The 25,911-nt window shown below is 48.5% G+C and overlaps 1 protein-coding gene across 7 annotated transcripts in view; it reads left to right on the top strand.

The window, feature by feature from the left end:
* PBX1 (PBX homeobox 1) overlaps window positions 1-25,911 on the top strand; it is a 133,713-nt gene that overhangs the window by 49,627 nt on the left and 58,175 nt on the right. Inside the window, exon 1 of one of the 7 annotated variants that reach the window (XM_062602415.1) lies at window positions 18,073-18,121. The exons of 5 other annotated variants lie outside the window; for them this stretch is intronic. In XM_062602415.1, the coding sequence (XP_062458399.1) occupies window positions 18,088-18,121 (34 nt within the window). In that variant the 5' untranslated portion in view covers window positions 18,073-18,087. Of the gene's footprint in view, window positions 1-18,072; window positions 18,122-24,615; window positions 25,223-25,911 lie in introns of those variants that run through there. One more of the 7 variants, XM_062602414.1, reaches the window with a different exon arrangement.

The raw sequence follows: 25,911 nt of genomic DNA, 5'->3' as shown, positions 1-25,911 counted from the left end.
CATGTGCACCAACACAGCGCAACAGCTGTGTGTTGGTGCATGTGGGAAGAAGTCTTTTCCTGTAGTGGAGGGATGGGACAGGTCTCTTTTGGAGGAGAAAGGAAAAGTCTGCTTGTAATGCCAGTTGCTCTAGGATTGTGAAGTATTTTACCTTGCTCCACATCTGGGGTGTTGAAAGAAAGTCTGACCTGGCTGTTGCACTGGTTTATGAATTGTAGTAGTGGTGAGCAGAGCAAGGCACAAAGGGGAGCCATGCTGGGCCCTGAGCTCAGCCTAACATTGGGCACAACTAATGTTGAGCAGGTCAGTTAAGTGTCCCTGTGTTCCCCAAGGTCTGGTTTCTCAAAACAAGTGTGCTTCTTCCTGATCTGCTGTAAGTAATGCCTGCTTCTCTGATCCTCCTGTCGTCTGTGCAGCTTGGGCCAGCCCTAAAATAATGAAAACTCTAGTCCTCCTGAAGAGTACCTTCAGGAAGAGACTAGGAGCTAGGAGGGAAGGGTGCTGGAAGTGGTGTTTGGAGATGGAATAGGGGCTATGCTGTGCCAGGGGCTGCACTGAATGCTGAGTTGGGCAGCTGCTCTGGCCCCTTGCTGGTGGGCAGCGGTTCTGCAACCATCCTCTTGCATTTTGTACACAGTGGGAGGCCTTAGCACTGCTTGATGGTCCTGCAGGCCCAGATCCTGTGAGGGAAGCAGGCTGGCACCATCCTGGCCCAGTGCCCCTGCAGTCCAGCATCAAAATGGGTGAGCTGATGTAATGTAGATGGATAGTTTCTTCCTAGAGCCTGCAGTTTTGCTGCCCTTTGCAACTTGCCTTTTAAATGATTGTCTCAGTAAGACTGACATACATGGGTAGTCATGTACTTGGGATGAAACTTTGCAACTGAGCAAAGTATAGCATTGCTGGCGGCCTGGGTATTTCCGGAATCAAGTCAGTGAGTTTTGGCAGTTGTGCCAGAGCCATGGTGCTGAGTTCATATAGCACCACAACATGCGAGGAGCACTGTCTCTGTCTGCATGCATGCCCCTGTGCTGAGTATCAGGCTTGTGGTACACTGGAACTTGATCTTCTCCAGCTTGTTCACTGGTGTGATGAGCCTGGGGGATTTGTGCAATACTTGTCTCACCCTGCTGCCTCCTTCCCTGTGCTGTTTGGGGGAGGGAGAGGTGTACCCTAGGCAAAGACAGGATCCCCAAAACCCCCACCCTGGGGGGCAGCTGCGTGGAGTTTATGATAGTGCTAGCTGGCTGGAAGGAGGTGCCGCAGATTCCTCCTGAGCTGTGGAAGGGGACCAAAGGAGTGAGAGTGCCTTGGAAAGGGTGGTTTAATAAAGGAAAGGATGGCTTAATTGCCACTTTTCTTTTCATCCTCTTCTTGTCCATCCTTCCCTTTCCCAGGCAGAGGGGATCTGTGGGCAGGGGGCTTTGGAAGCTGTCGCTTTGCATTGCACAGCTTGGGAAAGGTCTCTACCTGCCTTATTTTGTCCCTTTTGCTGTCAGGGCTGACAGTGCTCATGTTTATTTCATCCAGCGTGGCGGCTGTCTCGTTTCCCTATCCTCCGATGTCATTAGCGCACCGAGAGTGGGCCCTGCAGTGCTCAGCCTAATGAATTCCGCTGTGGCTCTTCTCTCCCCACCTCGTTACCAAAGCTCAAGGTGTCAAATTAAACCTGGCCAGTGAAAGGAGAGAGAGAACAAGGCTCAGAAGGAGGAGGGGAGGACGTGTATTGTAGGGGTTTCTTTGGTTCTAGGGTTTCCCCTTATTTCAGCTATTTTCCTTTTAAGCTGTTTCCTTCACAGATGGGGTTTCTCTTTGAGGCTGGATACATTGTCGCTCTGGAGGTGGTGACTTTGTCCATGGCCATGGGTCTTCTTCTGTTGACATGGGAGGAGGGATGTCCTCTGTGGTTGTCCCCACAGCAGAGCATGTGTTGGCATCCTCTGCCCCTGTTCAGTTGTGCCCACATGGGAGACAGTGGTGGGTGTGCCAGTGCCATTTTAAGAGCCAGGTGGCTGTTTCTCAGCTCTCCTGGGTTATGCCATCAAGCTGGGATGAATTTTGCAAGTGATTTTAGATGAAAGCTGCCATCCCCCATCTCTAGGAGCTGGTGAATTTGGAGTGAGCTGCCATCCATCCTGAGAACCGGGGTGCCAAAAGCCGTGCCAGAAGTCCCTGCCATCTCCAAGGCCAAGCTCTTCTGGGACACGTTTTGCTTTTCTTTAGTGTTTCTCACCTCTGTTTTGCCCAGCCCCTGGTACAGGAGGCTTGGGGAGTTCCTTCCAGAGCCAGACAGTCCAGGCCTCAGAGGTGGCTGCACTGTGGCAGGACATCCACAGTGACAGCAGCTTGTCCCACCGCCCCCTTTGCCCATCTGTCTTGGCTCTTATTGATTTAAAATGGTTTTGTAATATAATTATCTCCTTGTGGATGGGCTTTTCATTGCATTGGCTGCTTCAGCTGTGCATGTTAATGTGGAATTAGTGCCAGGGCAGAGTATGTGTTAGAAGTGGGGAGAGAGGGACAACCCCCTCGACTGGTGCCTGTATCCACTGTTCCCCAAACTGGCTTGATTGGAGGCTGTGCCGAGGCCCTAAGAAGTGCCTAGTATCTGCTGGGGACAGAGGAGCAGAGCAGAATCCAAGGGGAATGGGGAGGAACCTTTATAGGATGTTGGGAAACCAGGGCCCTTTTGCACCCCAGGTTTGACGTCTCAGGGCCACTTGTGGATGCTGCTGGGAGGATTTGGCTTGGAGAGAATAAGCTTACATGACAAAGTGACCATGTGGTCCCTCCAGTGACCTCCTGTCCTGCAGCCCTTGCTGGGCATGAAGCCATAATGGAGCTGTGGCTTGTGGTGGTGGCTTTTAACCCTGTGTGGCCAGCCAGGATGCAGATGGGTACACATGGAGGTGAGGAGCAATTTCACATGCAATTGGAACTGCAAAGGGAGAGTGGAGGGAGGCACGATTTAATCACCTGAGCTGGCCCTGGGTCATGACTACCAAGGTTCAAGCACCTCTTCATTTCAAGAGATGCCAGGGGAGTATTGGCATAATTCATCAACCATTTGGCACTTTGTGATGCGTTGTCCACCTAATGTCCTCATGCTCCAGGTTGGGGGGATTTGGGGGAGCTTTGAGGCTTTTCTGGTAAATGGGTGAAAACTGCTGAAAGTGGTTGAAAACATGGTGCAGTGGTGGGGATTGGTAGAAGTGTCTCCAAAACTGCCTACAGGTGAGGAAAGCAATACTGGTGGGTTTTGTCTGTAGCTCCTGGTGCGTCAGACACTTCCTCAGCAGGGTGGCAGAGGGTGTTTCAAGCCCAGCCCAAACATCCTCCCCTTTACCTTACTCCACTTCCTTCTTGAGAAGGACTTAGGACGAAAGATGCTGCGGAGGCATGACAAGCCTCTCCAGCAGCATCTGGAGCTGCCCTGTTTGCATGGGCTTTGTTGAGTTGCCTGGACCAGTATGGCACTGAAGATATGGAAAGAAGTTATGAAACTTGCTGAAAGGGCAGTCCATGATAAAGCAGAAATGTTTTCCCTGCACTGTCCGGAAAAACAAGAAAGAAAAGCAGGCATCCCCTCTGATGCACTTCTCTGGTTAAACACTCATCCCAGTAGAGGAAGGAATGACTCCCTGTGCAGCACAAAGGGGTAAGCGTGGCCGGAAATGGTCTCAGTGTGGGTATCACCCTGGTACGTAGAGATATTGCCACTTTTCCCAACCACAGGAGGCATTGAAATGCAGCCAAGTCATCTTGATTTGAGCAGTTCATATCATACCCTCTCAGTTGGGTGGCAGTAGTGCAACCATCTCCTTTTCTGAAGACCTGGGAGATCGAAGGCTCATATGACCTGAAAAACCTCCTTTATTGGGAAAGCGTGAAGGTGTTGCATGGCAAGTACCTGTGTGGTGTAGGTATCTCTGAGGGTTTTGGGTTGGCTCTATCAGGTCAGGCTGAAAGTGTACCCATCAGGCTGCCCTTGTTGCCAAAGCCTGGTGGCAGCTGCCAGGGGAAGGAACAAGTCAAGAGTAAAAATGCTCCTCTGCTGGTGTCCCTCCCAAACTCAGGCAGTGAGCAGTTACAGACCTAGCAATGCTCAGCACAAGTTCCCTCACCCAGCTGGGTGGCTTTTGATTTGCTGTGTTTGTAAACATTCTTATGTGACAGGGGACAGGTTTTCCTACGCTGTGCCTCAGTTTCTGGGCAGAGAGGTTTATATGCGTTTGCTCCCATTCTGGAGTGTGGTGGTGTCGTGGTTTAAACCCAGTCAGGTAACTCGTTAACTCACCCCCCCCACCCTTCTTTCCTTCCCCCTACTCCCGGAGGGATGGAGAGGAGAATTGAAAAGAATGCAACTCCCACGGGTTGAGATAAGAACAGTTTAGTAACTAAGGTATAACACAAATCACTGCTGCTACCACCAATGATAATAATGATAAAGGAAATAACAAGGGAAGAGACTATAACACCTCAGCACCAGCTGACTGATAACTCCCCCCCCCCAAGCCCGACCAAGCTCCGACCGATACCTCCTCCAACCCTGCAGTCTCCCAGCCCTTCTGGCTAACTCCCAGTTACATCCTGGGCATGACGTGCTGTGGTATGGAATACCTCTTTGGTCAGTTTGGGTCAGGTGTCCTGTCTCTGCTTCCTCCTGGCTTCCCCTCCTCCCTGGCAGAGCATGAGGCTCACAAAGTCCTTGGCTAAACCAAAACATCGCTATCAGCTCTGTTCCCAGGCCGAAAGTCAAAACACTGCACTGCACCAGCTACCAAGAAGGGGAAAAATGACTGCTACTGCTGAACCCAGGACAGGTGGAGACAAGTTTATTCAAGCAACTTGAAGTACACCAATGAAAAGTTCTGGAGAGGGACAGAGTCTTATTTATTAATTGTTGTTGAGAATATCTGTCAGTCTTGCGTCAGGAGCTGCTGGATGAATTTCTGCTGCCTGCTCTGTCTAGGAGAATGTAGTGACAATACTGAGACAATGAGAGTGGGGCTCTCATTCTTGTGGAAATCAGTCCTTCAGGATGAAAACCTCCAGGTTTATAGGAGTGGTACATCCAGGTTGTGATGGGAGGTAAGGCTCTGTTTTGGCACGTTGCTGTGGAGGCCTGGTCAGCCTTTGCTTTCAGGCACTGGTGGAGCCATGAGCATGTTTGGTGGTGGCCTTCCTTTTCTGGGAAGGAATTGCTAGCTGGCTTTTGGGTACTTGATGTGTCTATTGATACCAGCCCATTGGACACTTAAGGCACAGGTCAGTTGGTAATAACAGAGAGTTGACATTGCCTCTGCAAAACTGATGACTCTTTGGGGTAATGGGTTTGTGCCTGATGAGTACCTGGACTCGGTTACTTGTTAAGCCTCTCCAGAACAATAAAACAAAAAATTCTCTGTGTCTTATTAGGCTCATGCTGGAGCAGTGATTAATGTCTTGGCTGTCTCACACTCTGCTTTGATTCACATGCATCTCGGGATCCTCAGCCCTGCTGTGCTAAACTGGCAGTTGGGGTCAGAGTTGTGGGCACAGAGCATGCAGGTATCCATGTTTGTGATGCTTCCGAAAGAGCATGTCCTTTATGACTTGGGGAAGGAGGCACAGATAGACATGGAAGAAGAAATTAGTAAGGGACAGAAAACTGTCATCCCTCAAGCCAGCTCATCATCACCTATGTGCTTTTACCTGTTGAAAAGCTGTAGCACTGGCTTGTCTTGTAGGGTCTGACCCTTTAGATAGGGCAGTTTGTCTTGCTTGATGTGAAGCAGCCCATAGTGGATTTGGTGCTGGCAACTCAACTATTGCAGATGATGTTAAAACTTAAACAGGGGAAGTTTAGATTGGATATAAGGAGGAAGTTCTTTACTGTAAGGGTGGTGAGGCACTGGAATGGGTTGCCCAGGGAAGTTGTGAATGCTTCATACCTGGCAGTGTTCAAGGCCAGGTTGGACAGAGCCTTGGGTGACATGGTTTAGTGTGAGGTGTCCCTGCCTATGGCAGGGGTTTGGAACTAGATCATCTTAAGGTCCTTTCCAGCCCTAACTATTCTATGATTCTATGTGTCTTGGTAGCTCTGAAGCACAGAGATCTCCATGGTCCGAGGTTGAGGCAGAGAGGGAGAGCAGTACTCCCTGGTGAGAAATCTTGGTGAGATAGCACAGTGTCCCTGGCAATGAAGGCCATGGGTAACCGTCTGACTTCAAACATCATGTGTGGGTGAGCACTGACGTTGCGCTCAGCGCCTGAACCATGCCTCTTGCTCTGCTGAAACATCTCTCCTTACTCCCTGGGTGCTGCTGTGCCATCGTGCATCCACACTCACCGCTTAGGGTTCTTCTGCCACAGATCAGGATCTCTTGGACTCAGTTCCTCATTTGGTGATGGGTGAGAACCTTGAGAGCTGTCTCCTTTCCCCAGCCTCATCCTGTGCTCTCACCCCTGTCGTGACACTTAACATCTTTCTCGCGGATGAATGTGGCAGTGCGGGCTGGGCTTTCTTGCCAGTGTGGCAACAGCCACGGCTCCCAGCTTGTTAGACTGAAAGAATGTGCCGTTTTAATTAATGATATGTAAATATCCTTGAATGGGCCGCATTTGCATATTAAGAGAGATTTGCGGAATCTGCGGAGTAATATATTTTAATTAAGGATTAATTAAAAATAATGGGAATTTCATTTCGCCTGGCAGAATCCGTTTAGATCTTCGCACACGTCTGCTCAGGAACCCGGTTGGAGCATGCTGCCAGTGCTGTGGTTTGCAGCTGGGGCCAGCCACTGGTGCTGCTGGGTCCCGAAACTGCTGGTGGAGCTGAGCGGCTGGTTCCCTTGGCCGCATAGCCTGGGTGCAGGTTTTTGGGCTGGTTTTTGATATTCTTTATGGCAAAATAAGCAAATGGCTGTGAGACACGGAACACTAGTTGTGTTGGCAATTATGTTAATAGCATGCTATTAGGCTATGATTCTATATGAGCAATTGGGGAGAAGAAATGCCTTACTGAGAGAGAATGATACAACAGACGTCTGTCTTATTGATATAGCTCCAGAGGAGCTTTCTGCGTAATTACACTCGGCCACTTTTCAGAGGTGGGGGCGAAGCTGTGGCTATGGGATGGGGGGGAGAGTGGTCCTCTGCATGTGCCTGCATCTGAAGTGGGGATGCCCTTGTGACACTCCAAGAAGGAATTTTGGTACCTGCCAGCAACAGGCTGAGTGTCCTAGTGTTTGTGGGCTCTTTGGTATGCTGTTCTGGATGGTCTTGCAGAAGGGATGTGTCCTGCATCGGTGGCCAAACAGTCACTGTAGAGCTCTGGGGACTGTAGCAGAGCCCCAGGACTTGGCGGCTGGACCCCAGAGCTTGGTTGAGTAAACTATGGTGATGGAGAGTATCAACAAGGAAGCCTCATAGCATTCTTTGGTGTGATGGGGTCATGCCAAGCAAGTAGACAGGTGGCTTCAGTGGCACTGGCAAGGAGCACGGGAGCTCTTGAGGGGTTGAGATGGGTGGAGAGCAAGAGGGAGAGCAGAGGAAGGGTGAGGGTGCTAGTCCCTCCATCCCACCCAGCTTTTCCTGGTGCTAAACTGGCTGCAGCATATTGAATGCAAATGGAGAAAATGCAGTTTGTGGTAAGTGTCGGCTAATAAATAACCTCTGAGTCTTCTCCCTATCAGGCAGTGACATCCTGCATTTCTCTTCCCCGCCGCACCAGCACAAGACATTTAATGATGTGGTGCTCCTTACGGGATGTGCCGCCCATGCTAAATATCCCCAGCCTTCGCAAAATGGTGGGCTGGGCAGAGAGCCCAGCTCAGCTCCGGCAGCCCCACACCTCTCCCCGCAGCCCTAGGCAGGGAGGTTGGTGGTGTGGCACCTGCATCCTGCTCTCCATCCCCAGGGCTGGGCACGGACCCCTCCACCACACTCGCCTGCGGTCGCTTGAGGATTTCATTAACTGCACGAAGTAAAAAATAATCAATTTCAGATGTTCCCAGTGTTTGTGGTAATGGTCTCTCTAACCATTCTGATTAGCTGAGTGAAATGGAATTTTTCTTTTAAATTACAGCGCATTGACATTAGATATAGGCAAACTTTGTGTGCACGGGGAGGAGGGGACAGGCTTTTTACATTCATCCCTGTCCTTCTCCCTTCATGGCCATCACTTGACTTACTTCCCATCACCCCTTCCCCAGTTGCACCAAAATCTCCAGCAACTTCTTTCTGCTACCCACTAGACTGGGATTTTTTTTTTTGGCCCCTGGGCTTTGTGAAGTGTTTCCTGCAGGGTTTGGTTGGTGGGGGTGCATTTTCTTTCTTTTAATAAATTTATGTTTTTATTTTTTAATGTTTTCCACAGCGTTTGGGACTGGGACCATTGCTGCTGCCAGGCTGGGCTTCTTTCCCCCATCCTCCTTGCTTCTTCCCTCCATTCTCTTGGCTGTGTGTGTGGTTTTGCTCTGGTTTTGCCACTCTCCCTTTTTGTTTCGTGGTTTCCTCACAGCGTCCTGAGAGGTGAAGTCTGCAGTGAAATAGATAGTGAGAGCCGTGTGTCCTGGGGGGCCGGCTGGGCTCCTTCCTCTTCTGGCTGTCTCTGGTGTCCATTTCCCTTCCCCACACCCTTTCTCTTTCCCCAGGCTGAATTTTTCAGGCTCCAAACAAGCCCACAGCAGCCGTTCCATTATTAATTTTTTTCCCTTTTTATTTTTTTTATACATTTTCCCCCTATCTTCCTTTATTCCCCCTTTCACCGGCATGTGATGGTGGCTGCGGGCGGGTGCTGGTATGGCGCAGCCCAGCCCAGGCTTTGGACTTATCCTTTTGATAAGCTGTCATCCCGTGGCCCCGCAAAGGGATTTGATCAGGGCGCGCTCTCGACCCCGTGGAAGACATTAAACACCCTCCCAGGCCCTTTCCTCTGTCTCCATCTCTGAACCTTTCACTCTCCTTTAATGAGAATTTCTCCTAATTATTTCAGTGGCTGCAGCAGAGGGACCGCAGTGTAGTTAGATCTTGATACCAGGACGTGACTGTTATGCTGATAAAGGCAAAAGATCAATAATTTAGGCCCTAGCGTTAATGGCAGAGCTGAGAGCTTAAGTGTCTGTATTCAGGTTTAGTCCTGAAGGTTTCTGGAGTATTAATGATTTCCAGAGGAATTCCCTCCCTTCCTCTTTCCTTGTGCTGCCATTGCTTTTTCCCTAGTCCTGTCTCTTTTTAAAACCCCTCTCTTCTAATTTGTTTTGTTTTGTTTTTTTTTTCTCCTTATTTCCCTGCTCTGCAGCCATTCTGCTTTGCTTTTGGGTTGCCCCTGAATTGCCCATACACAATTTACCTGGGGCTGTGGCCGTGTGTTAGAAACCAAAGGGGGGGAGCAGAACCTGGGGAGAGGAAGCACTGAAAGAGGGGGGAAGGTGTGTGTAAAAAAATTATTAATTTCTTTCTGTTCTGCTTTGGAAACTGTAGGATGGGCCCCACTTGGGAGGCAAGCAGCATGGCTGCATCTGGGTGATAGCTTGGGTTGCCTTCTGTAGGAGCTGGAGGTCTCCATCTGTGATGGAGGTGCCACATAATGTGATGGTGCAGGTGGAGTTACCTTAAGTGCCATATGGGGCCATGGCCTGGTCACCCATGCCATCCACCCTGCCACTAGATGAATGTGGAGGGGGAAGAGTCCCCTGAGTGTGAAACACTACTGTGCTCTGTTTTCCTCTGTTTTCATATACATCTGCCAAGCCCTCACCACAGCCCTTCTCTTCTGCATCCTTGCAGACCCATTTTTGCTGCAGGAACTCATGTCCCTCCTCATTCACATCAGCTTGAAGGGGGCTGCTGGCAGAGGGGGAAAGCGTGCTGAACAAAAGATGCTCTTTCATTGTGATCCCTAGCTGCTTTCCTATGAAAGATTCTTGTCCTTTGTGAAAGTATCCCAGCACTGCTTGGTGCAGGGCTGGGTTTGTCCCAGGGATGCTGGGCTGATTTGAGGTGGGATGGGGGAACAGGAAATGCATCTGCTGGAGATCCTGATGCACTGTGCTTTTTTCTTCCTAGTCCTGTGACCCATCTGCCTTCTTGCTTGCTGGGTTTCCTCCCCCAGGCCAGTGTGTCTGAGCCGATCCCTGTCTGTCCAGGAAGTGTTTGGAGGCCCAGGGTGGAAAGGGGGAAGTTTAAAAGAAGAGAGAGGGGTGGGAAAAATTAACCAGTTTTCTTGTGAGGCATAAGCACTTTACTTTTTTTTTTTTGTTGTAGGTTGTTTTTTTTTATTCCCCCCCCCCCCCCCCCCCCCCCCCCCCCCCCCCCGAGCCTGTTGGTACTTGAAGATTCAGGAAATACTGAGTTGATTTGAAAGAAGATGACAAATGATGAAGGGAAATTGGGGGATAAAGACTGTTATTTAGCCACAAGGAGCCCTGATTGGGAAACACTGCTATACACATTAGCTGGTTAATGGGAATTTTGCCTGGGTTATCTCCATCCTGATTAGGAAAGAGAGGCTGTGAGTGCCTGGATTTTGTGTCTTTTTGTTCTGTTTGGTGCCCCAGGCTGTACTTGGCTGCAAAGGGAATGGGAAGGATTTCTTGAGAGTTGCAGAGCATCCCTCTCCTCCCATGCTCTGCAGCTCTCCTTAGGATCACTGCCTCTCTGGCTCAGCACTGAGCTCACCAGGCTGCCCCTGCCATCCCTGGTCCCCAGTCTGGGCAAGAACTGGCAAAGCATCCTCGATCACTAGCAGTGTTGAGAAGTGTCTTATATGCTCTGAGTGCCACAAACCAGATAGCCCAGAGAAGGTGGAAGTACTGATTTGTGTTTTCTATGGATGTCTTAATCAATGTGGGAAGCCTCACTGTTGAGGCTGTCTTTTATGAGGATCAGCACTACTCTGTGTTTTGCTTTCTTCTCTGACACTGAATGCTGTGAGACTCGTCTCTCCCAAGACTCCTGGAGCTTTGAGGGGAAAAAATGACCAAAAATATGAGTTTCCGGCTGAAGTGGAAGCTGGCAGTACTGTAAGTGCCAGTGAGTGCTTCCTTCCAGCCGCAAAGCTGATACCTCTTCTGATTTCTTCCCTTTCTCTTTGCTAGTGGCTGAAGGCTAATGCTAGCATCCAGGGGACAGCATACTCATTTGCATACCTGCAACTTTGCTGGGCTTGGATGGGCAGAGCAGTCTGTGGCTTGCTAAACAGTTCTGCAGCTCCACGGTCCAACTGGCTCCTCTTAGCCAGCTTGCCTTGACAGGGCTAGCCACACCATAAATTAGTTTCAACTTATTGTAGTCACTGAAATACAGAAATATAGCTAAGGACATGCAGAAAAAACATCTGGGCAGTGCAGAAAGGCTTGTTGGCTTTTATGTGATGGCATTATTTGGGATTGGGAGAGAGCAACCAGAAAAGCACTTCAAAGAACTTGCTCTTCAAAGAATGAAAAGGTGTTTTAATGCTGCCTAGTTCCATGCTGATTACAAAAATGCATGTTTGTATGTGTATGTATGCATATATCTGTATATGCACACTCATAATTGCATATATAGGAATGCAAATGTGGATTGTGGCTGTGTTGAAGAGGTGCTCCAGGGAGTAAAGGAGCCCCATGGTTATGTTTCTTTGTGCAATGTAGGGACCATGTGTCCCAATCCCAAATCCTTTCTTTGATTATTGAAAAAACAGAGACTGACCTTGATGAAAATGTGACCACATGGGACCCAGGACCAGTTCCCTGGAGTGGCGGGTGATTGTCTTCTATTATCCAGGCAAATAACCTGAATCATAGAATCAGCTGGGTTGAAAAGGACCTACTTCTACCCGAGTCTACCCCAGAGCACCATCTTTACAATCATTTCAGCTTTCCCTACTGCTTTTCCTAGTGAGTCTCCATTTATTCTCTTGGGCAGGAGGCACAACAGCCATGTGATGGTCCTGCCTGAGTGTTTCCTAGTCAGATTATGTGTTTACACCCAGCTTTTTGGGTGCCAAATTGATTTCAGTAGGATCTTCCTTATCCATGACTTCCTGAGGCATGTGTTGGATTTTACTAGGCTTGGTTAGGAGATTGATTTCTGAATGCTCTGGCCTTAGGCTGTGCGGGTTGAGTATTTGCAGAGCTTCTCTCAGCAAGCTTTAGAGAGGACTTAAAAGACAAGTATGAGTAGCTATAGGTTTTTCTAGCCACCAAACTGGTTGTGAAGCAGGGAAGGATTCCCCAAATCTCTGCCGATATTTGTTGCGGGTTGCCCTGGGGAGCAGGTATTTGTATCTGAAATGTTAATAGAGAGACTGAATTGAATTGTGTGTGCTGTCGGGGGAGCTGTAAAAGCCATTTACAAAAGAAGCCAAGAGATCAGTCGAAATGCTCACAAACCCTAAAAATCCCAATGTGATGCCTGAATAATCACCCATTTGTCTGGGGAAAGAGATTAATCCAGCTAGGGTTCAGTTTAACAGGATTATTGAACATTGGAGGGGGGCAGAGGGAGGAAGACTCTGGGATTTTTCATATGACTTGAGACCATGGATCTTTCTTTTCCAGTGGCCTCAGCAGGACAAGGAAGCTGCAGGAGTTGGGGTGGCTTTGCTAGATGTCAGTGTGTGAGCTGTAGTGGGACAATTGGAATCATGGAAGTCTGACCGGGTCCTTCCCTCCCTTTCACTTTTTCAGCCAGTTTGCTTAGATGAGGAGCTTTTTGGGATAGAGACCTTGTTGTCTGATGGTACGTATTCCTTGTGGGGAGCTGAAAGGGGACGTTTGGCAGTTTTTAACCCTGCCACAAGGAAACATGTATTTCATCCAAGCAGCATGAAGGCTGGATGCATCTCCAAGGGGGCTGCTGTCAGGTCAGTCATGTCCATTGCAATGCTAGTGGAAACATTTATCTGGACAAGTCAAGGCAGAGACATTGGGGGAATTTTTGGGAGGGACATAGACCTTCATCAGCCTCTGATGAAGGGTGAGGAGGAGACTTCTGATGGGCTGGATTAGTCATTCAGTACCAAGGGACAGTTGTGCCTCCTGAGCCACCTGATATTGACAAAAACCCTTTCATTTGGCAACATGCCCTAGAAGGTGTTTGGAGACAAGATGTTTGGTGCTTGGCTGCCTTGTGGCCCTGATCATGGTAGCTCTCCTAAGCTCCTTTCTAGGCATTAGTGTGTTTTCTGCTTAGAACAGCTTTTTACCCTTAGAAACAAGGAGATGCATAGATGAGAAGGGAGACAGTGCCGCTGCCTCTACAATATTCCCACAAAACAGATCACACAAAATAAATTGAAAGAAGAAATGTTTTTTGTAGCATTGCCTGCATTTATGTGATGCTAGATAGGAGTATGAGTATGAGCGTGTCTTTGTCTCAGTGCATGCTTCATAATACAAAGCAACCACAATGTCTCTGCGGTGCTCCCAGAGAGCTGTTGATGTGGTGTCAGATACTGTAACTTCTTTTAAGTCTACTTTATGTAGGGTATCTTGCGTATTTGGTGATCACAAAAAGAAGCAGGAGAATAAAAGTGGGAGGAAAAACAAGGGGGCAGCTCTGGCTGTCCCAGTGTGCAGTATCTTCCTCCCTGCCCTCCTCTGCCTTGGTTCTTCAGGTGAATATTTCTTAAGTCTTTTGATGGGATCTTTCTCTTTTTTGGAAGTGGGGAAACTGGTGAAGCTCCTCTCTTCCCTTTGGCTGGTGGTGTGTTCAGGGAGGGGTGGGATAAGCAAAACACTTGGCATTCACAGAACCAACATCTCATTGTTTCACAAAGGCATCATTTTCCTGTTTTGCTTTTTCCATGCATCTTAACCCACGGGTTGTTTACAAGAAAAAAAAAAGGCTTTCCACGAGCAGCATCACCTCTTACACATACGTGACAGTAATATGAGGTGTTTTCTTTCCCACCATGCTTTCTTCAGCCTGTCCTGCTCTCCTCTGCTGTGCAGAAAGACCCCGTGTCCTTTTCCTGGCCATATTTGCTTTCATTTTCCCACTCTCAGATGTCCCCTCTCTCCATGGCCCTGCCTCCCTTGTTTCCTCCACTGTGCACTTTCTGCCAGCTCTGTTTTTTCAGCAGTGCATGTGGGGAGCCAAGGGCCAGGGATGCAGAGAAGACACAGCTACCTGCATGCCTACCTGCATTTCCGTGGGGAATGCTTTGGGCATTTTCACACGTATGGCCTGTGAATCTCCAAAGCACTGTTGAGTGGTGCAGGATACTGACAGGCAAAACCGCCCAAACAGTTAAAGATGCAAGCTGGTTACCCTAGAGTGGCATGTAGTTTGGAAAGGAGGTACATCCTCACCACCACACCTGGTTTCCTGTCCTTGCAAGGCAAGCTCTATGAACTGGGCAAGCTGTTTTCTAAATGAGGTCTGTCTTCTGGCGCTGGACTGAGAATCCTCCCTAAGAGACTGCTCTGCAGCACCCCCTGGGAAAAGAGCTGCTGCTGTTACTTAACAGGGATACAGAGGTGGAGGCTGAGGAATCCTGAAAGACTCAGGAATCTTCCAGATGTCCTCCTTCCATCTCTGGCACATCCTGTGGTTCATCATAGCTACAGATACTCATCGGAGCCTGTTCTCCAGGGGTGGCATTTCCCAACATAGGCTGGGAGCCTTTCTCTGATCATACATGGGATGGCTGAAGGCTGCATCCCAATGCAAGCAGCCAGGTAGAGCTGCCTCTTTCATAATGTCTGATCTTTCTTAAGTCATTTGAATAGCAAATAAACTCCAGCAGTTTCTGCAGAAATGTGAGGTTGGGGCTCTGCTTGTCCGTTGCTTCCCCATGTTAGGGCTGTGCTGAGCCAGGGATGAATGATTGGGAATCAACAAAGTGTTTAAACACCAGAATTGAAATTAATGTCCCCTCATTGCTGGTGAGGCTGCCAATACATTACAGCAAGCACCTTCCCAAAGTGAAATGAATGTTTGTTTATCCTCATGAAATATACATCAAAACATGGTGGTGGGAGAGGCTGCTAATGAGAGAACCGGCCAGCTCTCCATTAATTCCCAGCTGGGAGCAAATACTGCTCCTTTCCTCTTTTCTTTCCTCTCTAGGCCTTAGTTTTGAAGCCTAACCTGTCCACAGCTGTGTATCCAAAAGCATTAATATGGCTTTAATGAAAACTCCGGTTGATCTGTCCAAAGATATTGATGAGTGGTCCTCAATTGTATTAATCTTCTCATTGTGGGAGGAAGTGAAGGTGGTGAGTGGGGCCATCAGGTGCCACTGGAAGAGTGGGGCACACTGGGAGCAGGGAGGCCGCTGTTGCCTGGCTCTGCCTCTGTTGCTGTACCTTTTCCTGGTTTGTGTAGAGTTTTACAATTTTTTGGTCCTTGAAACTGGAAACAAAGCGTCCATCTCTCGGCTGGACTACACACCACAATTCCAGGCCGGTATTTAACATTCAAATCATTAAATTTCTGCCAATAAATCCATTATTGTTAATTATATTGAAGGGGCTAACGATCTGTCAACAATATTCCGCCATAGATTTCCATTCACACCAAATGGACACCTTGCCTTCAATCCCTGCCAGGGTGCGTTTTGGGGGGTTCCCCCTCTCCTTTGTAGCTTTCTCAGTGGAGTGATGCCCCTGCCATCCCCTTCTCCCTGAGCATAGGCTGCTCCTCAATAGGAACACGCTACGCTTCTTTATGGCTTATGGCAAACTGCCTTGATTACTTCTACTGTTGTACCCATTATGTGAATTAAATATGTATTCAGTTGCATGCTGCTTGCGTTGTTATTGCAGGGTGACATATGGTAGTGACTCAATTAGAATGAAACTAGCATTAGATAACCCTTCTGATTACATGCATCCCAGCTTGCTCTGCAGCCTGGCTGCTGCTGCCACCACCGCTGCTTTGCCTGATCTCCTGTTATCGGTGGGCCACAGGTTTCATTAGCTGTTATCATCTCCAGAGGTGGGCTTTAGGCAGGAGCATGGCAAGAGGGATGGTGTGCGGGTTGAGGTGAGGGTGTATGGGGTACCATTGCACTATCCATAGCTGAGCTGGCCTTGTGGCCTCATGCAAGCAGGCTGTGGGAGGGAGGGGTGCTCACAGTGATGTAAGAGTGCTCACAGCAATGCAGGGATGCATTGCTTCCATGCCAGGCCTCCCCCATGGATTTCGGTTACAACCCTCTTTACCTTCCCTTGGTGGTAGCGCCAGGGGTTTTCAGATCCGAAGAAATGCCTGAGAGTGTGGACCATCTGTGAGTCCCAGACAGGCATGCCTTGATGTGGAGCACTGTGGCAGAGCAGCCCCTTGCAAGCAGCCATCTGTGCCTGAGTGAAGCTTGCAGTGTTTGAGGATGTCCTCAAAGCAGCTGCCAAAAGGGCTTTGGTTTGGTACACAGCTACTCCTGACTCTGGTAAGCAGCACCAAGTTTTCTTTAAAGGAAAGGGATCAAATGGCTGGTGATTTTGTGTTCTTGTCTCTTTCCCCCTTTGGAGTGAGTGCCTGGTGAGAAATACCTTGACAGGGACTGGGCATTTTGTCCTCTGCTGGGTGGTTGTTGGGTTGCAGATTGCAGGGCGGCTGTGGGTGGCTTTGGCACTGCTGCCCTCTGGTGCACACCACAGCCGCTCTGTGGGTAGCCTGGGGCTCTGAGCCTGGGGAGCCCAGGAAGGCTGTGTTTGCTCTAACTTGAGGATTTTCTGCTTCCTCAGTTCCCTTCTTCCCTGCAGAAACCAGCCGAAAATCTTATGTTTCTTGAAGCTAGAAAGGATGGATTTCCCTGACCCTGTGCACCACTGCTTCTGTCATTTCTGGCTGTTGGAGGACTCTGCTGTGGGCAGGAGTAGAAGATGCTGCTGGTCCTGCAAGTACGGCTCTAGCCTTGAACTTTGGCAGCAGCAAATCTGGAATGTTGGGTTGTTCCACAAAACAGCTGAACTATCTGTGTCTATCCACAGGGCATTGCTTCTCTTCAGAGTTTTTTAGCCCTGCTCCCAAACCCTGAGCTTTTACTTTATAGCTTTTTGAACTGTTTGTCAGTCGATCCTGATGCGAAAGTAAATAGGAAACGGGTTAATCATACAAACATGCTTCGGTTCCAGAAACAATCTCAGCCAGTGAACTGTTTGCAAACATTTCTTTCCAAGGGCTGCTCCCCAGTCATGCTGTGATTGCTCCCAGCGCCCAGTTTCTCCTCTCATGTTGGGCAAAGGGAGGATTTTTTTGTAAATGGAGTACCAGCAACCATCAGAGAGCAAATAACACACTTCCTGGTGACAGGGCTTAGCTAAATACAAATTTTATCTGGGTACGTATATAGCTATTGAGGGGGATATTTATGAATGGAAAATAATACAGCTTGACAAAAAAAACTGCGTTTGTGTGGGGTTTTTTTCCACATCAAAGCCTGGAGTTTGGTTTGCACCTTTCATTGCTCCTTAATTCTTTTTATTGCTCTTGCACGTTCCCCTTGTGAGTATGCCTGCATAGGGGTGTGTGTGTACACATGGGCCTGCATGCATATTATGCTGTCAGGCCTCTGCAGGAAGCTTTATTCTTGCTTTTGCAAGTGGGAAGTTTCTTTTCTCAGTGAAATAAAGGCCCTTCCCGGCAGAGGACTGTGGCAAAGATAGTTGCTTCTGGAGTCCTAATCCTTTAACCCATTCCAGACAGTAGCCAAAATTGTATTAGCATCCTTCCTGGCTCACAGTTTTCTGAGTGGCTATGGGGGCTTTGCAGCAAAGCCCAGCTTGTGCTGCAGAGCACAGGCAGGGTCTGGCCAGTGAACCTGATCTGTGGTGGGTGCAGTGTAAGCTGCCCCTCTCCGGGGAATCTGGGGAGGATGCTCAGATGCAAACATTGTCCATCTGAGTTCTTCAAATTTTGGGTGCTCGACAGAGCTCAGTGCAGGCATTGCTCCGTGATCCCTCCTGCAGAGGCAGTACCTTGAAGGAACACACATTTCCTTTTCCAAAACTAAAGCTTTTCTGATTGCTTGGTGCATTTTCTTCCTAGAGCAGGGTTTGCAGAGTGTGCTGGGGAGGTGGCGTGTGGCTCGCAGAGCAGGATCCATCCCTTTATTGCTTGCCTTAGTATTGCTTATGTTGTTATCGGCTAGAAAACCATCAGCTCATACAAATGACTGACAGCAGCCAGCGTCAGCCCTTGGCAGGTATGTAAACAAAAGAGGGAACCGTTTTCTGCTTGCTCGTTGCTTTTTTTTATTATTTTATTTTTTTTCTTTAAATATTTTTACTTGAAGGAATATGCATGCAGCGTGGTGTAGCCCCATCCAAGGCTGGCAGTGGACCTGTGATGTTAAGCTGGAGGGTGTCACCTTGATTCCAGAACTGCTTGACACAAAGGGACTGGGGAGATGAATAACTGGGGGGCTGCGTGGACTGTTACCTGCTCCCTGTGTTTTCTGAGTCCTCCAAACCTCTCTCTCTCTCCTCTGAGCGTCCCCTCTGGCCCTCGCATGCATTTCTTCCTCATCTTTCTGCCACGGGTGGGTGCATCTCTGCTGGTTTCTGTAAGCTGCCTGCTGAGCACAGCCCCCCCCCACCCCCAGTCTGCAGGGCTGTCAAGGGCTGTGTCTCTCTCCAATTGATTGGAAAAGTTCTTGTGCATGTATTTATTTTTTTTTCTCCCAGTGAAAACCACCACCTGAGCAGGTCTCTGTTTGTCAGGCCTGTGCAGCTTAAGCGGAAGGCAGGCGAGCTTGCACATAGGGACTTAAACACCAACATAGTCCTTTGAAGGCAAAACAAAGATATTGATACAAGTGGAGGCTTTCTGCTTGATTTTCACTTTCTAAAGTGCCAGGCAATTTCTTAAGGTGGTTCTTGTTGTATTTATTTTATTATTTTTAGTTATTATTTTTAGTATTAGGATTTGCTGGCAGTACTTATTTGGGTGCAGTAACCCCTTCACCCTCCCTACCGCTGGGTGCTGTGTCACCCGTGCAGCTGCAGAAAGGAGCAGGTAGACCCTGGAGCAGTGGCGATGTGCCTGATTTTGACCCCAGGGAATTTCACAGGAGTGAAAGGAGATGGAAAACACCATGAAGCTGCTAAGCCATGAGACGGGGTGGGTTATTTAAGTGGATTAGTGATTTCTGACCCGGGGCTGGTATGGAACAGATGGGGTTTGGCCTGCTGCAGAGTCTGTGGGAGGGTTATGGTGGGTGATGGTGGGTTGAATCCTCCACCTCCAAGAGCTGCAGCCCCTATCCCCCATATAGCCTCTGCAAGCTGCCCAGCCCATTCCTGGACTTGGGTGCGGGCAGCTGCCTGCCTGCCTGTGCTCACCCTCGGCTGGTGAAGGCAGACTGCTGTTGAAGAGGAGCTGGGAAATGGTCCCCTGCCTTCCCCTCCCCTAAGCCACTGTGTCAATGGGGAATACTGGCACACGGTGAGAGGGGTGAGGGGTATCGGTGGGTGTAGGCTTCTCCTTCCTCTGCATGGGAAGTGCTGTGCTCATCTCTGTGAGGGTCTCCCAGCCCTTCATTTGGGTGGGAAGGAAACTCCTGCTAGTCTCTCTGCATAGTACATGCCTGCACTTTCTCCCCTTTCTTACTTACTCTCATTCCCTTCCTTTCTCTTCCTCAAAAAAAATAAAGCAAAAAAAAAAACCATCCAAAATAAACCCCCAGCAGAAAGCAAGCTGTGATACTGTCGGGCCTGGCGTTGATGTTATTTATTTTCCTCAGTTGCTGCTCTGGAAGCCCGGAGTTGACAGAGCGGTTTTGTAGAATAGAAACATTATAGACTGTTACTGTCAGAGTGTTAAATGTGATGGATAGAGAAATACAGGGGAGGGAGGGGACTTTACACTAGCCATGTCTGCCAGCGAGGGTGCTCATGGGAGAATAAACCATCCGCATGTAAGAAATGAATGAGGTAATGTGGCGGGAGGTAATGGACTCTTGCAACAGAGATGTGCCTTGCTGGCTGGACTTAACCCTTGCCACTCTGCTGCTGGGATGGGGTGGGATGCGGGGTACATGCTTTGCTTGTTTCTGGCCCTGTAGGATGCTGAGGTGTGATAGGAAGAGCCAGGCTGTCCCTGTGAAGTGAGGAGAGTACTGGCTAGTCTCTACAGGCCTTCATCCTGCACAGCAGTGCTTGCTGGGCTTGCCACAAGTCCTGAAGGGGCATCTTCATGGTGAGCACCAAGAGATTTATTTATTGCTCATTAGCAAAGGCACCTGTGCTGCTTCAGAGGTGCAAATGGATGCAGCTTTGAAAAAGCAGCAGCCTGATGGCTCATTTGGGGTGGCTTCAGGTTCAGGGTCCTTCTAAGTGTGGGTGCAGAAGTCTTGGGTGCTCAGATGGCGAGATGAAGAGGTGGCCCTCAACTTGGTCTTACCCTTTCACTGGTGGCAGAGGTGATGGGAAGCTGAGGAGCTTCACCTTCATTTGTGACTGTTTGCACAAGGTGCTATACTGGGGTCCAGAACTGTAGTCCCATGGTTTTGGTGCTTGGTTTGTACTTCAGACATTGTTTCTCATCACTGGGAGGGCTGGGTAAGGAGAAGCTGTGGTGGTTGGTGCCCTTCCAGCTGTGTGTTTATGTCTGGGGAAGGCAGGCTGTTTGCATGTCTCAACACTTCTGGTTCACACTGATGGGTTTTCCAGTCATCCACTTAACTATCAAATTGTATTTTGAAGGCTAATTAGTGTTTGGTACTTGTTTCCCTCTCTCCTCCTCACAGACTCTCTGTAGCAACCCCACAGGGAGACCCCATGGGCAGTATTACCTCCTGCCTGCAGGACCACAGAATCACAGAGTGGTTTGGGTTGGAGAAGGGGCCTTCAAAGATCATCTGGTCCCCCTCCCTGCCATGGGCAGGGGCACCTTTCGTAAGATCAGGCTGCCCAAAGCCCTGTTGAACCTCACCTTGAACTGTTCCAATGATGGGGCATCCACAGCTTTGCTGGGCAACCTCTTCTGGTGTCTCACCACCCTTATCGTACATTTAATCTTTACATCTGATTTAAATCTACCCTCTTTTAGTTTGAAACTGTAACCCCATGTCCTAGCACTACGGGCCCTGGTAAAAAGTCTTTCTCCATCTTCCTTACAAGGATGATGGGATTGCAGTGGGTGAGAAGCCTTAGGGCAGGGGGCAGCCTAGATGTGGGACGTTGTGCAGCCCTGGCAGCTCTCACTGCCCCTTCCTTTCACGCATCACTAGGCGTCCGGCCTGAGTGCGCAAAGTTTGTCCTAGTCAGTGTGTGTGAGTAATTAAATTACTTCCTTGTGCATTTTACCCTCGCTGACTTTTACCCATCATCTTATCTCCAGCTCATGGAGCTTCGTTCACACATCCTTGAAGGAGTGTTTCAGCATTTTTGGGTCCTTGCTAACCTCTACTGCTCATGTTCTCCTCAAACCTACTGCTGCTCATGCTCTTCACCTGGCAATAAATTTACTAAGCAGCAATGGGTCAGCCTCATAGACCCATGGCATTATTGAAAAAGCCATTTATTTCTACTCTTTTCCACATCTTAACCAGCCCTTAGTCATTGCTTTTGCTGGGAGAAGAGTTACATTTGTCAGCTGATGAAACCTGGGGGACTCCAAACAAGGCCAAGTGTGCTTTGTGCCTTCGGTTGCTGGGTGTGCAGCAATTGTAATAGATTAGTGAGGTACAATTTCGTCTTCCTTACGGGCATGGCTAGTTAATCTCAGTGGTATCATGTCCATCTCGAGTCTTTATCCTATCTATTTATCATCTTAGCTGGTACTGAAGTGAGACTCACAAGTCGGTGAATCTGTGGCTCATCTCACTCCATTTTTTAAAAATAGGGTATGACACTTCGTGTCCTCTAGTGTAATGAGAGATTGAGCTGCTAATGAAAATATGCAATCATTTTATTTCTGAGTCCCTGCAGAACTCTTAGGCAGGTATTATCTGGTCCTGGTGACTCCTCATTTTTCATTTTCCAAGCGTGCTTTACTATCACTTCTTCTGACATTTCAATCTCTGCTTGAGTCTCATCTTTCCACCTGAAAGATGGCCCATGGTCAGAGATGGCATAGTGTTGGGTTGCTGAAGGCTGAGGACTATGTTTCCCTGCATCTACTACAGCAGCTCCTCCAGAGATTACCTCTGTAGGGGTGATGGCAAGGGCCAGGCTTGCTGTACGTCTTGTGACAAAAATCATCTTCATCTTGGTTTGTGAGCTCCCAGATAGTTAAAAATTGCTACCACTTAAAGCATCATCTGTTTGTGAAATGGGTGAGCTTGAGGAATTTCCTTGTATTTGTCTGCTGCTTGTTTGGGGTCTGGGTCAGATTTCTTTGGGATACAGTGAGACTCCCCAAAACGTTTCTGTTCAGGAGGCATCTGGGTGTGTTGGCTCCAACCGCTGGAGCTGCTCTTGCCTTCAGGCAGTGGGGGAGAGGCAGAAGGAGCCAATCTCAAACCAAAATCTCTTTCTTATGAAAGAGTAATGGGGAGATGCCATTGATGGGGAACACTGCCTGCCCTACAGGTGGAGCCCCAGTGGTCTGTAGCTGTGGGGATGTCAGCATTCCTGTTTGGTGGTGGCAGCCACTCTTATTTCCTGGCTCTATGAGAACTGGTCCACAAATCCCCTTGGATTTGTTTGTTTGGGTTGGTGGGGGTTTTGTGTGGTTTTTTTTGTTGTTTTTTTTTTTAGCTTTGTGCTCCTAATCAGCTTGATTTGGTAAATGGCATCTATTACAGCACGTCACAGGGAATTTATTCCTGGGTGCTGTAATCTGAAGAAAAGCAGAGTGAAAGACCTCCAGTCACAGCCATGCATGCACGCAAAAAGTTAAGTATTCTTGCTTTCGCTGACAGTACAAAGGTGTCATATACGAGAAGGATTGACACAGACCAAAGGGTCTTGTGGGAAATATGATAATAACTATAAAGAAGACAGATTATTCCCCAGTTGCCAACATTCAAACCTTTTTACAGTCAGTTCAAACATATAAAACTTTATTGCTGTAGCAGAAAGGGGAACAATTTCTGGTTGCACAGCTTTCCCAGGGCTGGGTTTATACTGTCTGTGTTATTGCTCTATAGTGGCATTTTAAAGTTTATTGAACAAGACTTTTACAATTGAAGGAAGTATATAAAACTGTAAATTTATTAGATTTTTCAGGATAAGTGCCCTTTCTAGTTGTGCTCAAGAATTCGGAGCTACGAGAAACTGCTAGTTACAAGACTTATTAATATTAAAGACTGAGAGAGCGTGCATTTTATACCTTAACTGAGCTAAAAAATAATATTATGATATTACTGAAAATCTGAGCTGTCACTGGGTAGGGTGTGTAGAGTGTTTGTATAGTTTGTGTATGTATAAGTAGTCCATATCTGTGTGCAGATGCACATATATGTACGTGTCTGGGTATGTCTTTGCAGGGGTATGTGCACATGTGCTGTATGAGGGTGTGTGCACATACAATATGTGAACAGACAAGCATGTGTGTTTGAGCATATATGTATATATAAACCTGTGTGCTCCTGTGTAGTTATTTTATTTTTATATGGATTTTTTTCCTGTATTGTGCAGTGCCTTATAGTATGGAGTCTTAGTGCACAGGTAAGGCTTTTAGTTGATATGGAAATACAATTAATGGGGTATCTGAGTGGATGTGATGGTTATATCATGCTTGATTTTATGTGGTGTTCACAGGCACCTCATTTTAACTCATGTATGAAGACCTCCAGTATCTAAACTATACAATTTATACCGTGTTCACCATTCACCTGGTATTTTGTGCCTAAAACCAGTGAGCATGTGAGTGGTGGTGGGATGGCAGTTTCCAAAGGGCTGTATGCCTGCCCCCATCCTCTGCTTTTTCCTTTGGGCTGTGGCCAAGTAACACTGATCATAAATTTGCTGGGACCAGATTCTCTGGTTGGCACATTTGCTCTGGACTGCTTATGCAGCAAAACCAGGATGCAGTGCTGCTGGAGACAGCCCTTGGAGAGCTCATCCTGCATACAATCTGGGGAGAAACCTGCTCTTGAGGGGTCCCTGCTATAGATTTTTTTTTTTCCAGCTTGAGAATGATTTTACCTAAATGTGTGACTTGAATTAAAATAACTCATAAATCTGCTCTTCTGCATGCTGTGTGTAGAGCATTGCCTGCCCACCACGGTGGCTGGTGCTGCTGGGAGGCTTGGGGGACATCTGAGAGGGTTTTGTTCTGTGGTGGCATGTCCACTGGGGCAGAGGCTCTCCTGAAGCACCTCTCACCAGGACTAGTGGCCAGGAATACATCCTCCAGCTCAGGAGGAGAGCCTGTCTCCACCACTTTGCTCTGCTGGTCCAGCAAAGACACAAAAGCAGATGCCTTCAACTTTGGCATCTGTGATGGCAACTTGCAAGGTGCAGCGGGTGCTTTGGAGGCTGAGCAGGAGCAGGCAGGAGCACCACAAACAGGCAGTGAAGGCAAGGAAGTCAATAAGCCCTGAATCTTTTATGAGACTTTGGATATTCTGATCACAGCTCTGCTTGCACCGAGATAGGAATACAGATTATCTGAGAAAGCATCTGTGACTTGAAGCTCAGTCCTGGGTCTTCCTAAGGTTTTTTAGCTTGCCTCTCCATATTAACATTTTGCCTCTCCATATTAACATTTTGCTGTTGGTTTTTAGGGGGGTTCCCTTTTTTTTTCCTGCTTTTTCCCTACAGAAGGGGATGGAGCTTGGGTGCAATTTCTGGGAGCCAGGGCTGGCTGGAGAAGAAAGTGGGAAGAATGTTAGTGCAGCTAATGGGGCTAACAGCCTTATCCCTGCATATTGTTAACAACAAAACCAAGCTGCAACACTGCACGCCATGAGTTGGAAGGAAAGCCCTCAGATCCCTTGTAATCCTGCCTTGCGCAGCACAACGGTGCCGGAATTGCAAGGTTTCTCACCGAATTCATTGTGGCTTTGGAGAGAAAAGGAGAAACTAGGAAAAGAAGGAGGGTAGGGAGGAAAAAAAAGGGAAAAAAAAAAAAGACCCCTGCACCGAGATGAATTTATGCCTGAGCTTGTCTTGGGAATGCAAATGTGTGTAAGACTCTGAGCTAAACCACCCCTTTTGGAAAGAAGGAGGGGGGGAAATGGGGGAGAAAAAAAAAGTATTACACAGAAGGGACACCAGGAGAATGTGAAATGAGGGTTTGCTGCCCCTCCTCCTGCGCCCTGCCTGCTGCTGAGCTGGCACGCGGGCAAGCAGCAAGGAAACGCTGGGATGCTCCATGGAGGGGGGACCCACGCGCCTGGGTGCCGTGCTCTCTGGTGGGGACCCATTGCACTGTCTCCATTCACTGTGGCCTTGTGCTTGCTCCCCACCATGCCACACCACGCCAGTGTGGCCGTAAGCACATCAGGTGTGACATGGCCAGATTCATGGCACTAATACCAATTGCTCATTTTCTGCCTGCAGAGATAAAGAGGATGCTGCCTGCCTGCTTCTCTTAAGCCCCGTGGGGACTGGGCAGGGCTCTCCCAGCACTGCAGGGGTGCTCGCACAGGGGTTTACAGAGTCGAGAGGAGGACAGCAGGGAGAGGAGAAAACTAGCTGCGAGCAGGAGGGAGGAGGGATGCAGGAGGAGATGTGAACCCACTGCCAATTGGGCAGTTGTGTCTGTTGTCTGGAGGCTGCTGCTAACCACTCGTTACAATTAAAATGAAGTGTCCGTCAGCGGCTATCTTCGCTGTGTGGCCCATATGTTTCTGAGCTGATACTGTCCGGATTATTCTGTTTGGGAGAACGATAACGGCTGTTTATAACCTTGGCAAAGACTGAGCCCTAATCAGGCTGGAGCACATTTTCACCGACTGGCTGATAACGGGCTGTTAGCTGCCTTATCGCTGGGGAGAGATAGGCCAAAATAAGCAGATCTGTGAGCACAGGAGCCCAACCAAGAGGCGTATACTATGGCCTGGCCTTTATTTTTAGATGCTCTTTTCTCTTTTTTCTTTCT

The sequence above is a fragment of the Pezoporus occidentalis genome, unplaced genomic scaffold (assembly GCF_034315485.1).
Source record: "Pezoporus occidentalis ecotype Australia unplaced genomic scaffold, CSIRO_AGI_Poc_V1 ctg76, whole genome shotgun sequence".
Lineage (NCBI taxonomy): Eukaryota > Metazoa > Chordata > Aves > Psittaciformes > Psittacidae > Pezoporus > Pezoporus occidentalis.
Note: the sequence above shows the minus strand (reverse complement) of the source record. Positions and strands in the feature narration are given on the sequence as shown.